The sequence below is a fragment of the Carcharodon carcharias genome, chromosome 23 (assembly GCF_017639515.1).
Source record: "Carcharodon carcharias isolate sCarCar2 chromosome 23, sCarCar2.pri, whole genome shotgun sequence".
NCBI classification, from domain to species: domain Eukaryota; kingdom Metazoa; phylum Chordata; class Chondrichthyes; order Lamniformes; family Lamnidae; genus Carcharodon; species Carcharodon carcharias.
Genome location: NC_054489.1, coordinates 11,376,214 through 11,393,098, shown reverse-complemented (window position 1 = coordinate 11,393,098; position 16,885 = coordinate 11,376,214). Strand labels below are relative to the sequence as shown.

At 44.3% G+C, this 16,885-nt stretch overlaps 1 protein-coding gene across 4 annotated transcripts in view; it reads left to right on the top strand.

The window, feature by feature from the left end:
• The window catches only part of LOC121294038 (F-box/LRR-repeat protein 20), a 127,980-nt gene extending 118,976 nt beyond the window's left edge, over positions 1 to 9,004 (top strand). For all 4 annotated transcript variants that reach the window (XM_041217547.1, XM_041217546.1, XM_041217545.1 and 1 more), the window contains one exon: positions 1,349 to 9,004. In XM_041217547.1, coding sequence (XP_041073481.1) covers positions 1,349 to 1,456 — 108 coding nt within the window. In that variant the 3' untranslated portion in view covers positions 1,457 to 9,004. The remainder of the gene's footprint in view (positions 1 to 1,348) is intronic.
• The last annotated feature ends 7,881 nt before the right edge of the window (positions 9,005 to 16,885 follow it).

Genomic DNA, 16,885 nt, shown 5'->3' with positions numbered 1-16,885 from the left:
CCTATCACTGCTTGCTTGTCCCTACAACCACACCCCCCCCCCTCCACTTCTCTCCCCCCCACCCCCCACAACCTTAAACCGGCTTATATTTCACCCCTCTCCTTGGATTCACCCAGTTCTGCTGAAGGGTCATGAGGACTCGAAGCGTCAACTATTTTCTTCTCCGCCGATGCTGCCAGACCTGCTGAGTTTTTCCAGGTAATTCTGTTTTTGTTTTGGGTTTCCAGCATCCGCAATTTTTTGTTTTTACCTCTAGTTTTATTGGTGGATAGGTCAGTTGAGGGATTGCAGACACTGGTTCTGGGTACTTTATGTTCCTGGAGTTTTTTCTGTGCATAGTTATACTGCTCACATTTGGATAGACATTTGCTATGATAGGGGTAGGTCTAAAATTCGAGGGCAGTAGATCAGGAGGAAGGCAGCAGCTAAACCCTTTTTAAATTGTGCTGGTAGATTTAAAAATAAACAGAAGAAAAGCAAAATGGGTATCACTGAGTGATAGCACCATCTACTGCCACTGATCTGCAACCACAGCATGACGGATAAATGGGGTTTTGCTTATATACATATATATAATATATACAGTACTCTCTTTCTATTTTAACACTTTGACGTATTATACATGGCGATATTTAAAAAAAAAACTTGTATTTCCATTGCTTCTTTCGTGACCCCAAGATTCTTACAGCTAGTTTTTTTAAAAAATTATTTTTGAAATGCAGTCGCTGTAGGAAAACAAGGTAGCCAGTTTGTGCAGAGCAATATCCTACAGCCGCTATTGTAATAAATGACCAGATAATCTGATTGAGTAATGTTGTTTGAAGGATATTTATTTGGTCAGGAGGCTGGGGAAAACTCTCTTAATTCAAAATGGGATCTTTTACGTCCGAACGAGAGAACAAAAGTGGCCTCATTTTTCACATTTCATCTGAAAGTCAGCACCTCTGACAGTGCAGCTCTCCTTCAGTACTGCACTGGACTGTCAGCCTGGATTTTGGGATCAAGTCTCTGGTGTGGGATTTGAACCCACAACCTTCTGACTTGGTGTGTGTGCTACCCAATGAGCCCTGGAGTGGGCCCTCAGTTCAGGAATTCATTGCCAAAATTTCTCCACCACACTACCTCGCTTTCCTTCTTTGAAGTGTACCAATCATTCTGACAGCAGGAAGTGGGCACACAGTAAGTGCATGTCATACAGATGTGAATTGATGGCGTTGGCCTTGAATGGATGCTGTTTAGACCTAACCTGCAGTTAATTACAACGTTGTGCTATTTGCCTGATTTCAACACGTTTAGTTCATAAAACCTGGTTCTGACTTATCCCTCCTGTTTGTTTCTTAAATTGCAGACACACTTACCGAACATCAAAGTCCATGCTTACTTCGCCCCAGTGACCCCTCCTGCATCAGTGAGCGGTGGTCGCCAGCGTTTCTGCAAGTGCTGCATTGTCCTATGACACCAGCTTTCTTTTTTCCAAATCTATTTAAATAGCATTAGAATGGAGACGATTGAATGCGTCATCAGTGGTGATCCTGGTTGATTGTTGGACTGTACAGTAAGGCTGTCCAGTCATTGTGGCTGTGACTGATCACTTGGTTACTGGGCAGCGTAGGTGATGCCCGTGTCTGTGGATGCAGCCACATACTAGTTCTGTCACTGTATGATTCAATTCAGAGATTTCCCAAGAATATGGATAATTTATTTTTTTTAAATCAATGTTGGATTAAAAAAATTTTGGTTTTCATGTATTGCAGTGGGGGAAAAATTTTAACCTGTTTTCAAATTATATAATCTAAGATGGCAGCACCAGAGTGCTGCGTGACATAACCACCTTTAAAACTGTGTACTAACCCTTTTGCCCACTAGTCTCACTTTACACAGTAAAGGAGGGGAATTGTACAACTGAGTTCTTGGCTCCAAAGTTTTGTATAGAGTTTGTTGGTCCAAACCTGCAGTATATCCTGCTATTGCTTCCATGGAAAAGAGGCAGTTGGATGGCATTTTTAGCAGTACAACTCGCAAGCTTATTCAGTATTGCACAGCTCGTCCTATAACTCTGCCCTCCAAAAGATAGCTGCTTTTCTTCTTTTGAAGTATTCTGAATGTTTTGTTTCTTTTTAAAGAAATTTTCTTGTTTCTCCCCACCTGAACGCATTGACTCCTTCCATACCACACACAAGCGGCCAGTGTTGATGTGTGAGTTGCAACTGTGAGTTTGGCAGGCTGTTTGAGGTTGTGGGTTCAGTTCAGGCACAAACCTGACCTCATTTGACATTTGGCCAGGGTTGCTGGGTAGAAATGCAGATCAGAAACCCAAGTGGAAATTCTTTCCAGTGACTGGGTGGCTGAAACCAATTGTATTCTACCCGTCCTCTGGCTGAAATCAGCAAACTCAGCACAGAAGATAGAACAAACCTTGTATGGCCCAGCTACTAGCTATATCATTCTCTATCAGTTCTGAGTATCAAAACAGGGTAGCAGTTTCTATAATTCAAAGAATACAGAACTAAGATTGCAGTATTTCTCCAGTCATTTCTATTTGACTAGCACTGTATAACTCCACATCGACACTCCCAAGCTTGTGGTTCCTGTTTCAGTTAAGACACTGGAGAGCCACACCATGTGTAAGTTGCTTTTCCATATTCATAGGATCTAAAATATGCATGAAACCGCATCTCAAGATGTTAGGGCTGGAACCAAATGCAATTAACAATTTTAAAATTAAATTGCGCAATGAATATAGAAGGTCTTCATGTTTTTCACTTCAGAGATTTGCGGGTGATGGTGAAGCTAGGCGTGTATCATTGTGTTCATGTTTTACATATTTTACTGTGAGTTTACAGGACCTTGCTTGAAGTTCTGAGATCAGTGATGCATTCCTGAACTAAATCTTCATTGCAAAAACATCTTGAAAGTATTTACCAATGACTGGCAGCACAACTGAAGTCTTTTAGTGCTTAGGTCGAAGAACCCACGACCCATACCATCAGATCCACAAACCTTTTAGTTTCTGGACAAAATTTTTGATGAGGTGAAACTATTCAAGGGAGTGAAACATGCTATAGGCTGGGTTTTGGAGGAGCAAAGGTTGGAGCTGTTTCTATATTAATGGTTTGTCTCAGCACTGTTTTATCAGTAAGTCTGGAATTATTGAGAAGTCACCCACGTTGCTTCTGAATACAAAGGCACAATATCTGCACAGTGGTGAGTGGAACTAGCCATTGGAAGATGAGAAGGACAGTGACCTCCAAAACACCCTTTACAAATCAATAGCACAGGGAATACTTAGCAGAACAAATAACGCTCATTGCAGTAGATGCATATTTCCCAGCAATTGTATGTAAGATGAAAGTAATGATGAGAAAACTTTTATGTTATTGTGTTTATTTATATCCTCTTTGCTATTCATATGTTTACACGTTTAAAAAAAATGGAATCCTCTTTACTAGTTAACGTCTGATTTTTTTTGGGGATGCTCCCGATTGGCTGCTGTAACTTTGGTGAGAGATCGGCATCTACACATTTCCATTTACACATAAGATCAGGGTTTACACTGATTTTCTGAAGATGCAGCAGTCATTTGAGAGAAGCAGTTAAATTCCTGCCAGAGCACATTTTCTAAGTTCCACCACTGGCTGTGTCCTGCCTGTGTTCCAGACTCTGTTTCTGTTAATCTTGACTTAACTTTCAGTTCACTTGCAACTGCATTTCTTTTTGATTGTCTAAACTGCCAGTTTTTGTCTCATTTTTTTCTTCCCTATTCTAGATGTTGCCTAGTGGGAATGCCTTTGTACTGATGGGCTTTTAACTACAGCTATATGTATTGGCAGTTGGTTTGCATGCTACATTCATAATGTGCTGGTAGGATATATGTTAAATATCCGTGCAAGTCATTCTGTACTAACTTATTGTCAACCCTGCATCATCCAATTAACCCACCACTTTTCCCAGTGTTGGGAAGTCCTGGAGTCTTTTGTTGATGGTTAAGAGAAAAATACTGCATCTGCTTCTAGTATAATACCCTACCATGTACTTCAGATTCTGGATCTTGAGATCAGGCTGTGCAAGCACAAAGCGGAGATTGAATTCTCAAACATAGAATTTTTGTTTGGCCCTTCTGTTCAGTATTTCCAGATTAAAACCTGATCTCCTGGTCTGATCAATGTCCCTGTGGGTTGTTTGTCTCTGTCTGTCTTTCTCAGCACCTTGGGATGTTTTACTATGTTAAATGCACTATATAGGTGGAAGTTGTATACTTTTTTTTCTTCTTCTGACTATCAGGTCATCTCAAAGGCACCCACAGCTGCTGGCTCTTGCACCTATTCATCTAAAGCTGTTGACTTGGTTCCTGTTGTATCTTCTGTTAGAATAACATCCAGGGCCACACATTTGGTAAATTGATAGATCTTTAGAACTCACAGCCATCGGCACTAATGTAAGACCAGTTTTATCAGACACACTCCAACTTTTTTGGCATTGTCTTCAGCATCTCGTGTATGGTTTTATTGCTCCTTTGTGCATTGATCATTCCCTGCTTCGGTCTGGATATTCTGCATACCGTAGCATCTGAACAAATCATCTAGAAGTCAACAAGCAGGGATGGATGGTTTCTTTGAATGGTAGAACAGACTCAGTGGCCTACTTCCATGTTCCTATGAGTTGTGATTCAAAGCTGCTTGCCTGATCATAATCTAGTCTGGTTGGACATCCATAATAAATAAGCCTGTCTTAAATTAGTGCCCTTGCAGGAGTAAGGGAGGGAACTTGAGTATGTTTTTGGATGGATTAACTAAGAGAAGCTGATTGGCCTCTCTTGCCCCATAATTATCTTGGTAACTGCAGTCTAATTCTGAAACAGCACCACAGTGGTAAAATTGGTAAATGTATCAATTGGTACTGGCAGATTTTGTACATGTAATTAATCCTCGCTGAATTATAGAACTTGGCCATTATCTCGAATGGAGCAGACTTGATCCTGTTCACCAAAGGGGAATAAAGTGTAGAAAATGCATCTTTAACTAATGTACACTTCCAGGGATGCTTGAGGAAGCGGGCTTGGGTCAGCTGGTGAGAATCAAACGGTAATCTCCTCATGGACTTGATGCCAAGTGATAGTAGAAAACCAATATGATGTCAATCCAGAAATGCATCTAAATTGTTCTACACCATGGTATCAAATGCAGTTTTGGGCTGTTATGACAGATGGGTACATTTGGCATTTGCTGACTCCTGGCCAGGCTGTCATTAGAAGTATTGTAGTCCAAGAATTGAATAGCATTGGCTAGTACTGAAGCAGAGTGTTGTTCTATTGGGCCAGTGCAGATCTTGACATTTTTTTTCATTGGGGGTGTCCTTTATCTTCCCTTGAAGCACCCTATATGATGGAGTCTACCTTTGTGTAGGAACAGGCTAAGACCATGAGGTAGATCTAGCAAGTAGCAGTGATGTGTTTGTAAGATAAGTAGCACAAACAAACCTTGACCATCACCTGCAGTAAAAGTCCTACTGCACTGTAATGTTTAAAGCCTTTGTGGGCTTCAAAGCAGACATAGTCAGCACTGTCTTATCATAACTAATGCAAAAACAGATATTGCTGAATATCAGGCCATCAAGGCCATGGGTGGGATCACCAAAGCAACAATAATTTAGAGGGATTGAAAAATGAAACAAACAGTAGCAAGATCTTTGCAAGTTGGCAATTTGAAATCGGGATGGACTCTGACTGGGAAAGGTACCCTCACTACTCACCTAACATGATGCAGACACAGTGGAACTAATGGGGAACCTATGCTGCCATTCCCAGCACATGCAGGGCTTTCAAGAGCCTGTGAATGGAGGGTGTCATGTCCATAAGTATAGCACACCAACACCATGGGATGCAATTTCCCAGACCAGGTGTGGAGAATCCTGATAGGGTTTTTTGCTCTCTCTAGAATGTGGCAATATCAAATAGAAATGACTAATGTACCTGCATGTGTAGTTTATTAAGTGGCATATCATCATGTGATCTTTAAATTAGAAAGGTCCGCCATATCTTCCTCTTGGAGTCTCCTGCGGCCCAGTGGGATCTACCTTCTATACGGTTATAGAACTTGGAGCTCATGTAAGCTCTTTCTTATGGAAGAACCTTCAAGGAGTGAACGGGTTAACAAAGGAAACTGAAGAATTATGTGGAAGTGTCAAAGAATAGAAACCCATGGCCACCTTATATCGCATCATGTGTTGGCGAAAAAATCGTTGCAGAAAGGGAGTGGTTAGGGTGAAGTGGCACGGGGGTGGATGGGAAATGAAGTATTATTAAATGGCACCTCTGCACCTCCTAGATCAGATAAGTGGAAGATCTCATCAGATGAAGCTTCTTCGCAGAGTTGCTTTGAACAGTGAGAGATTAATTCCTTGTAAAATGTGAGAATACCACTGAAAAATGACCTTTTCAGTTCAGTGTTAATTTCACAACTTTCTGAAGATCACTATTGCAGCATAGGATATGGACGTGTTACTGACATAGTTGCTGATTGCTCTCCTAATATGGCTAAGGCACAATATCAAGTTAATATAGTAGGAGATCTGATTTGTGATATGCCTGTACTGTGCTTTCTCCAGAATGCAAATATTGGTTTACGCTTTTGAATTCAAAAGCACAAAACTATCCCTAGATACTGAGTTAACTTGGTAATCCTGGTGATTAACCAGTTGACTTTTTGTGTTATGCTTCAACTGTCCAGCCGAAGCTGTATTTAGCAAGACAGTAACCTTTTACTGTGAGATCAGTTGGTTTTAATTTTTAACTGTTACAGCTGCAAAGCTTTGCTATGCAATTACTTGCTATTTCCATTTGAAATCAAGCAATATAGTCGTAGGCATATTGGAAATTGTGAATAATCCACAGTGGAACATAGTCTAACCTTAAAATGTTTACATTTTGTTTTGGGTGGGTGGTGGATGGGTGGTGGAGGAAAACTGAGAGCCTTCTTACAATGTGACATTATAGAAAATAGAGAGTAATTCACCTCCACTTTTTAAAAATGACAGTACCAGTCTTCTGGTTCAACTTAATGCTGATCTAGGTGTTCTGTTTGATACTGTGTTCAGCATGATCACTGCAACCGTACATGTGCAACTCATTAAACATTAGAATATTTTTAGATCTTGAGTGGAAAATGTAGGTATTAAATGGCTTTTAAATCTTTTACGTTCTTCAAATTTTAACAGATTTGTTGAGGTAGTTGAAGTGAACAAAGTGATCACAAAACATTTATTTTTAAAGTTATGAATTAAAATTGGATTCATAATGAGAAAATACCCTGGAATGTTGATTGGAACCATCACAAGCAAAAGCAATTAAACCTCCTGCTGTGAAACACCATTTCAGCCTGTAATTCTAAAGTATGTTGCCTCTATATTTCCAGTGCTTTCAACTTCCAATTTCCATTGATTTCGATGGAAAAAAGTCTAGTCTTGTTCTTCTGCAATCCTTCCTTCTCCCCTCAGTATGAATGAAACAATTGAATTGAGTGTACTGGATGATCAACTGGACCTTTATTTAGACTGCATGCCCTGGACCAAGAAATGGAAGTATCAGCCAGGAAAGTCTCATTTCTAACCACCTTGCAATGATCTGTTCTTTAGGGTGGATGTTGAGTGGATCGCTTGGACTGTGAGGCCCATCATATTTAAACAATCTGTAGAGGTTTGTGTGTGTTGAATGGCTGCTTGTGCGAGGGAGCTATAACTCAATGTGGGTCCAGCCATCAGGAGAGGAGGGGAGAGAATTGACAAATTGAAGTCACATTGTATTTTCAATGTAAACCTGTGTGTACACGCAAACATCCTAGTGTTCACCTTTGGTACAAGCTTAATTTCTGACATATACTTGAGGAGTTTGCTGTAATGAACAAATGTAATGTGATGTAGAGAGTGGGTGAAAGGGTTAACCTGATCAGAAGAAAAATTACTACCTTTTTAAAGCTACAGCATAATCTAAGGAGCTGAAACATTGTTTTAACATGCGGTGAAACAGTGCAGTTCATTTATTTATGCAAGGTAAGGCTACTTGAAGAAAAATCATTTTAAGAATGTACATATTTTGTAATAATGAAGAAAAAAAATTTTAAAAAATTCAATAGTGTGATGTGCAGCCTTAATCACCAAGGTTATTCTCTTTATAAATTATGTGAGAGATTGAAGTCATTAGTTATTGAGGATGTGACTCCTGACAGACATACTCTAGTCCCAGTGCTGCTGCCTGTGGAAGGGATAATGATACACTTCAGTAACAGGGAGTGGTTGGAGTGTATGCAAATGTGTAGAACTATTTTTCTCTGCATTTTTTTTTTACATTAGTACTTTTTTTTTCCTCCATGAAATGAGAATTAAACAAGTTTCAAGCAAACCTGGTCCAGAGCCAGTTTACAGTGAGGCCTGTATGGTTGTTCAGCAAAATAATGTCAGAGGTTGTTCCCTGTCGCTAAACTGATGTATGATGATTTCCTTCCTTCTGTGTAGCTCCTGTGTATGTCTCACCTGGTGGGACTATCCATAGATTGGATGGAGATAAACCTGTGATTCAAAGTTGGGTGTGTTTTTTCTTTGACCATTCCCATGTGTAATTTTCTGAAAGTCATTGTTGAATCTAGAGTTTTTTTTCTCCCTTTTTTTATGTTTTAACCCTTCATCAAATTTCAACCACTAAAGTGAGTAAAGACTGTCAGCTGTCTGTCTCATTTCTCAATACCAAGGTGGGTAGGGTGATTTCATTGCTGCAAGAGTCCATACAGGCCTTACTAATGAGAAATAACCTGACAATTTGTGTTTCAGCTTTGAAAGAATGTGTTACATTTAAATGTTAAATTTGGTAAATAGGTTGAAATCTTGTTAAATCCCTTATATAAAAACCTGTGTTGTACATACTGTATTCCAATTATATTGTAATCTGTGCTAATATTCTCAAACACTGAGTGTTCATAATATAATGCCAATGTATTAAATAGTGGAGTATTTCCTTTATTGTGTCTCTTTTTGTTTCTCAAAACATAAAAGAATTGAATTAAAGTGATCCAACAATTTAGTAATTCCATGGTTTCAAGCAAAAGCAAGAGTTTGATATTCCACTCTTGGCATGAAGATGTTGAAGAACAAGGATTTTTGGAGATAAGTTTACAAGACCACATGAACCTGCAAGAGGTGTGAAATGTTCAAATAGAGAATGTTTGTCACTAAATGTCAGAGATTTGGAGGCTGTGTTTTTATTTCATTCATGGGATGTGGACATTGCTAGCAAGCACAGCATTTGTTGTCTATCTCTCATTACCCTTGAGAAGATGGTGGTGGAAAGCTGTTTTTGGATAGAACTGAGTGGCATACCAGGCCATTTCAGAGGGAAGTTGACAGTTAACCACATTGCTGTGGGTCTGGAGTCACACATAGGTCAGGCAAGGACTAAAGTGTGTTATGAACCAGATGGGTTTTAACAACAATCCTGTGGTTTTATAATCTCCATTGCTGACACCAGATTTTTTAAAAAGTCTATATTTATTTAATTGAATTTAATTCCCTGACTTGTAGGATTTCAACTTGTGTCGTCACATCATTAGTCCAGGCCTCTGGATTATTCATCCAGTAATATATCCACTATGCTACTCAACCCCGGTGATTTAGAACATTACGCTTTCACTGCTGGGGACCAGATTAACAGGATGAAAGTCCCTCTCATAGCAGTACAGTATTAAATGAGTTTTGGACTGTTCCAACCCAGTTCCCAAAGGGCACGTGCTCATAGATTAAAACAGCCTATTCTTAGACACTAGTTGGTATATGGTGGTACTATTAGGGCTGTTGGTGTGGAAAATTTTGACACCAATGCAGCAAGGTTGCTGTTTGAAGTTGGGACACAGGTGCAGCATCTGACCTGGCAGCACTGAACAGTACCACTAGATGATGAAACTAGATAAGTACTGCACAGCCCAGCTTTGACATCTTTCACCAAGAGCACACATCCGCTTAGCCTTCCTTCTTATTGCTCTACAGCTCTGTGCCTACTCTCATTCCCCACTCATGACTGTTTGCTCCCTGTTTGTCACCTTCAGCAGTATTAGCCTCTTTAATTCTCTTCCTAAAACCAAAACTCCCCTTCAACTCTTCCTCTCTTTAATTTGACAGTGGGACTGCGTTATGACATATACATATATAGCAACTTCAGTGTAGAAATATGCTAGTTGTTCGATGGGTAGTTTGTTTATAAAGAAATGTACAGCATAGTAAAGCCTATTCAGAGCCCAATGTGGCAAAGCAAGAAGGAGCTTGCAATTATGTAGTGCCTTTCACAACCCGGAAACATCCCAAAGCACTTCATAAACAATTAAGTGCCTTTGAAGTCTATTTACTGTTGTATGAAACACAGCAGCCAATTCGCAAACAGAAAAATCCCACAAACAGTAATTAAATAATTAGATAATCTACATTAACTACTAATGTTGGTTGAAAAATAAACATTGGACTGGATATTGGGGAAAATCTCATGTTTCTCTTTGAACAGTGCTGTGGGATCTTTTGTATTGCCTGAGGGAGCAAATGGATTCTTGGATTAACATCTCACCTGAACCCAGATTGACATTCTATCCTCCATTTTTCAAGGATGAACCAATTTAAAAAAAAAACAGACAGAAATGACTCTCTGGCCCATTAAGCCTAGCTCCTCTGGGATATTGTAGCGTTACACAATGACCTATACAGCCTTGTTACAATCTCCTCTGAGAGGCAAACAAAATAGAAAGAAGCAAACTGCCTGTTTTGGAAAAGGAAAATCTCTGGGGAGTTTTCTCTCTGACCTCTAAGGCAATTAATCTCCAGCAAATCATGATAATTAATGGTGAGTTTCCCTATATCAAGCTGACCTGTAGTTTAGTTTTTATTACTGGAAATGTTCTTCTCTTTCAGCAACTCCTTTGACTTTTTCCGAAAGTAAGTAAATAATCCTTCCCACAAGTTTTAGTAATCTGTTATCAGAGAGCCTCAGTACAAACCCCTTATGCATTTGTGGAAAGACACAAACAGTGCTGCACATTAGCAAGGAGTGTCGTGGCAGACTAATCACCTTAAACTCATCAAATGAGGAGGCTATCAATTGGTTTCAGGAGTTCACGTTCACTAAATGAATGGAGATTCTTGAAAAAGAATACTTCCTTGTGTTTTATATAATTTGTAATTGTGTCCCCCAATTCTCCCACAACTTCATCCAGAATTCTGCTGTCCACACACCAAGTCCTGTTCATGCAGCACTCCTGTGCTCACTGCCCTACACTGGCTCCCGGACTGGCAACCCCTTGATTTAAAAATTCTCATCCTTGTTTTAAATTCTTCTATAGATTTTCCCCTTCCTATCTCTAACCCTCCAGGTGCACCCCTGATTTTAATCCACCATCAGCAGCTGTACCTTCAACTGCCTAGACCCTGAGCTCTGAAATTCCTAACAAAAACCCCACCATCTTTCCATCAATGAATTGGAATTGCACTTCTTAAATATTCAGTGAGTACTGCAAGTTATTGATACATTTGCAATGCACTTGGACATTGTGCCGTAGGAAATTTTGCGTGACTTTTTTTGCCTTATATGAATTGAGAGATTTCGGGAAGCAATAGTGGGCTGAATTTTTTTGCAGAATTGCAATAAGTGCGGTAGTGAACAGGTAAAATGGAGCTCCACCTGCCGATGAAAATAGTGGATTTTCACACCGTATCTTCTGAAGCCCACCTCATTATATATTCATTCCATGAAACACACCGTTTCCATGGTGGGTGGGCTCTCATTTGCCTGTTTGCCATCACCCACTGTTGCATCATGCCGGCTGCCAGCAAAGCGCTCATCGTCACCAGCTCACCACCGCTGCCTGGGAGACATGACCAGCAAAGGCAAAAAGACTGCAGCACCCCCGCTTCAATGACTGGGTCCCTCGAGCAACTGCTGGATGCTGTGGAGGCCAGCCGGGATGTACTCTACCCCTGCTCTGGCTGCAGGATGGGCAGCAAAGTCACCAACCTGGCTTGGGAGGCGGTGGCAGTGGTGGTCAGCGCCAACGCCCTTCAGAAGAGGACAGCCACCCAGTGCCACAAAAGGATGAATGATCTCTGCCCTTCCAGGGTGAGTCACTCTTTTCATCACTCCTAACCCCCTCACTCTCAAACCCATCACACACCCCCAGGGCCCTCACTCACTGCCAGTGTAAGGGACATCACCATTCACTCTTTCACACGCAACGTCATTGTCCTCATCTCGTCCAGGCGACCACTCACCACTCACACAGGCCAGGCATACTTATCATCTGGCCCAGCAGGCCTCCTCATCTCTATCCATGCAGGACAAACTGGCACACAACAGGAAGGAAAGGTCGCAGACAGGTGGAGGGATGCCGAAATTTAAAAGTTCTCTCAGAATTCGAAAATGGAGCCATCCAGCTGGCCAACGCTGACCGGGATGGGTCCTGGGCTGATGGTGAGGTCGGCGCTGCCTTACTAGTTAAGGATCCAGCAGTGCAACATCCATAAGAGAACCATATGATGAGTGATATGTCCTCTTTCACAGGCCACTGCCAGCACTAATTATCTCCCCTTTCACAGGCACATCTGGGAAGCTGCAGATGGAGTCCATGACCCAGAGCCTCCAAGCAAACTCAGAAGGAACCTCAAGAGGAATCTGAAGGCACCCTCCCTGAAGTCCCGTCATAGCACTCACCCACACCTTTCACCAGTGCATAAACACACACCTCGGTGGGACCTAGATTTTGAATAGCCTTGGGACCACAATCTGGTGAGCATATCGCACTTTCTGATCCACAGCAGGTGGACACAGGGACTACCCAGGTTCCTGGCACTTGGAGGACTGCTGAGGGCCAGAATGTTGCTGAGGCCAAGTCAGATGATGAGCCTCTGGACTCGGTCATGTCACAGTTGCTGGAGCTGCAAAGGCAAACTCAGGAACATCAGGAAGGGATGTCCGCTACACTCCTCAGATTGCAAGGCACGATGGAGGAGTCTGTCAGTCTTCAGGCTGAGGTGATAGCGCCGGCATTGCAACGCACCAAGGTCAACATTGGCAGGATGTCGGCCGCCATGGAGACCTTGGTCCAGGATGTCACTCCTGCACTGCTGCTCGGGCTGAACTCCATCGCTGATGCCATAGTTGGCCTCCAACAGTGTGTATGTGAGAGGGGTGCTAGGCAGCTCAATCTCACTCCAGCTACCCCTTCTGCCTACAGAGTCAGCCGGGGCCCTCGCGCACCCATAGGGAGGAGGATCAGCAGGTGCACACTCCAGGGCCATCCACCCAGGTGACTCTGGGCATGACCGGCCCATCTGACTCCCTTCTTCCTGTGACCTCCGCAGCTCCAGCTTCACAGGCTGAGGGTGGTGCCACTGCCGCACAGCAGGACTCCAAAAACAGGCCGGGGCCCTCCAAGCCTTGGCCCTTCAGAGTACCCCTGCCAAAGTCATCACAGACAGGACATCACAGTCAGCAGGCTGCCTCCACCCCCGCTGTGGATGTCCAGGGAGCACCAAGATGTACCGGCAGAGTTAGGAAAATTAAGGAGAGTAAACTCGTTTGGAGTCAAACAATTAAATTAACAAAATGAGGGATAAAGTAAACACAGCCCTAGGGTTAAGGAGAATTAGTTGCACAGCCTGGGCACGGGTGTTAATCACTTGTATATAATGTTCACTATTATCAATAAACTCCCAAAAATGTCTCCCTGCCTATGGTTCCTTGTTCTGATGAGCAACGTTTGTGTCACTCAGGTGTGAAACCTTTCTGCACAAGATAAAGGAAGGTGTCTCAGTCCAGGGCCTCTTCCCTGTGCTTTGTGCAGCCTTCAGACCAAAGTGATAGTCCGGCCTCACACTCCTTGGAAACATTACTGATGCCTGCACCTTGGCAGTGCTGGTCATTGCTGCCAGAATGTAGTGGGCAGGCACCATGGAGTTCTCTCATTCTCTCTGTGTTCTCAGCACCTTTAAGGTGGGGTTCGCTCCCATCACACCAGCATCTGTGACCACTGATGCTGTGCACCAGCTCCTGAAGGGCTGAGGTGGTGAAGGCGGACGCAGCATTAGGTACATCTAAAGTTTCGTGGCTGCGTCTCTGAGACGGCCAGACCGACATTCTCAGAGGTCATGTGAAGATCTATGGAGTGTCCTCACTGCATGTTGTCATCATCCTCCACAAATCTGGCAGCTATGAGGGCCTCCCGAGTGTGCCTGCCTCGTCCCCTTTGTCGTCACCTCTGAGGACCCTCTCTTCCTTATCCCTGTCAGCATCCTCCTCAGAGAAGACTGCCAGCTCCTCCTTTTCCCTCTCAGCCAGTCCGTCCTCCCGTTGGAGCACCAGGTGATAAAGGGCTCAGCCGATGACAACGATGCATGACACCCTCTGCAGACTGTATTGCAGGGCTCCACCAGACCGGTCCAGGCACCAGAACTACATCTTCAGCATCCTGGTGGTCTGCTCCACCAAGTTTTGAGCTGCAGCATGAGCCTCATTATAGCATTGCTCAGCTGCAGTCTGAGGCTGCCGCACGGGTGTCATCAGTCATGGCCTCTGCAGGTAGCCCTTGTCCCCAAGGAGCAAACCCTGCGGACCCTGGAAAACTGCAGGGATCTGCGAGCCACTCGGGATGTAGGAATCATGCATGCTCCCAGGAAACTGTGCGCATACCTGCAGGATGTGTTTCTGGTGGTCGCACACCAGCTGCACATTCAGTAAGTGGAAGCCCTTGTGGTTGATGAAGTCCGCTGAGTGTAGCGATGGAGACCTGAGCGCCAAATGAGTGCAGTCAATCGCACCCTGCACCTGTGGGAATCCCGAGATCAGGGGGAATCCAATGGCCCTTGCATCCTGGCTGTCCTGGTCCTGGGCTAAATGCACAAAGTTTTGTGCCATGGAGAAGATAGCATCTGTGACCTCATGGATGCATTTGTGGGTGACGCCTATGGAGCCACTGGCATAGAAATTGAGCGCCACGGTCACTTTAACAGCCACTGGCAGTGGACGCCCTCCATGTCCCCATGGCGCCGAGTCCTGCAGTAAGTGGTAGATGTGAGCCACCAGGTCCCTAGACATGCACTGTTGTTGATGACACTGGTTCTCAGTCATCTGCAGGAATGGCAGGTGGTGTCTATAGACCCTGGGCATCGCTAGGTGCTGACCAGCCACGGCTCACTATCCCTCCTGGGCAGCGTGTGTGGGAGCCCCTGCTGCCCCTTCTTCATGAGGTTGCTGCTCCTGCGTTGGCGTGGCCAGGTCCCTCAGTCACTGTCTCCTCCATCATCTACAGTCTTTGTGGGCCATCAGGCATACAGCTAGGTCACCAGCTGACCCTGACGTGGTCCTCCTGCAGCATGAAAGAGAGAGAGAGACGTTATCATGGCTGCACTTAGCACCTTTCCTGGCCCTGTGTGACTGCCCCTTAATGCTTCCCGGAGAGAGCTGGTCACCCCTTGGATGGCCAGAGATGAGTGAGCTGCATGGCTGCCCTGTCAACCTGTGACATGGGGGACACTGGTCCAAACCAGGATGCTGAAAATTGCAAGGAGCTGTGAGCGCCTCCAGCAGTGACTGCTACATGGCCAGTGTTGACGTGGAGATTGTACAACGTGTGCGGTCCAACTGCTCTGTGGTCCAATAAAGTGGTGGTGGAATCAAAGTCTGTGTGGGGGCAGGGGTTGGGGTAAGATATGGATCACTTGGTGAGCCTGTGGTGCCTCCGCGTTGCTTGCATGGGTGGGCAGGCTGGGAGCCTGACCCCAATCATATCACTGTGGCTGCAGCTGATCTGTCTCAGTTGTAGAGGCCTGGTCAGTTTATACAGGCGTCCCTAATGCGTGGCCATTTCCCTCGTTCACCCTGCCTCCCGCCTCAATTATCAGTGCAGGGAGGCAGTGCCAGGGCAGCAATTGACTCCCCCCCTCCCCACTCAGCAGTCGTCTCCGAGCCTGGCCAGCCATCCCCCCCCCCCCCCCCCCTTGCCGGTGCCCCTGAGACCTATAAACAACGGATGAGCTGTGAAGGACGCTGCTGCTCACTCACCTCAGTTTCCCCCAGAGCGAAGGCCGCCAAGTGCACGTCACCTGCGTGCTGTTGTGAAACACGTCAGCGTGCTTTCCCCGCCGATGTGGATGGATTACAGGCTGGGCTTCCAAGAGCCTGGGGAGATGGCCTTTTAATTATGTGCTGATGTGTTACAGTGAGCTCCCTGCCGACCGAAACACGGTCCGACGTCTGGGAGCTGAGCGGAAGATTGCGACCTCCTGCCTTCACGCCGTTGTGAAGTGGGATCCGCCATATTTTCCACGCCCGCTGCCTGTGGGCTCGGGAAAACTCCGCCCAATGTCTCTGTTTGAGCCACATTTTGAAATTTCTACTTGGAAGTTGACCTTTTTTGGTGAATTCCCGTTTGTCCTGCCAAGCTGATGTCCAAACAAGCCTGAAAAGTAAGAGATAAAAACAAAAAACTGCGGATGCTGGAAATCCAAAACAAAAACAGAATTACCTGGAAAAACTCAGCAGGTCTGGCAGCATCGGCGGAGAAAAAAAGCGTTGACGTTTCGAGTTCTCATGACCCTTTGACAGAACTAGGCGAATCCCAGGAAGGGGTGAAATATAAGCTGGTTTAAGGTGGTGGGGGGGTGGGGGTGGGTTTGGGGGTGGGGGAGAGAAGTGGAAGGGGGCTGGTGTGGTTGTAGGCAAAAGCAGTGATAGAAGCAGATCATCAAAAGATGTCACAGACATGTCCACCCCATGCCCAAGCAAAAGATGCAACACCTGCCCTTTCACTTCCTCTCTCCTCACCATTCAAGGGCCCAAACATTCCTTTCAAGTGAAGCAGCATTTCACTTG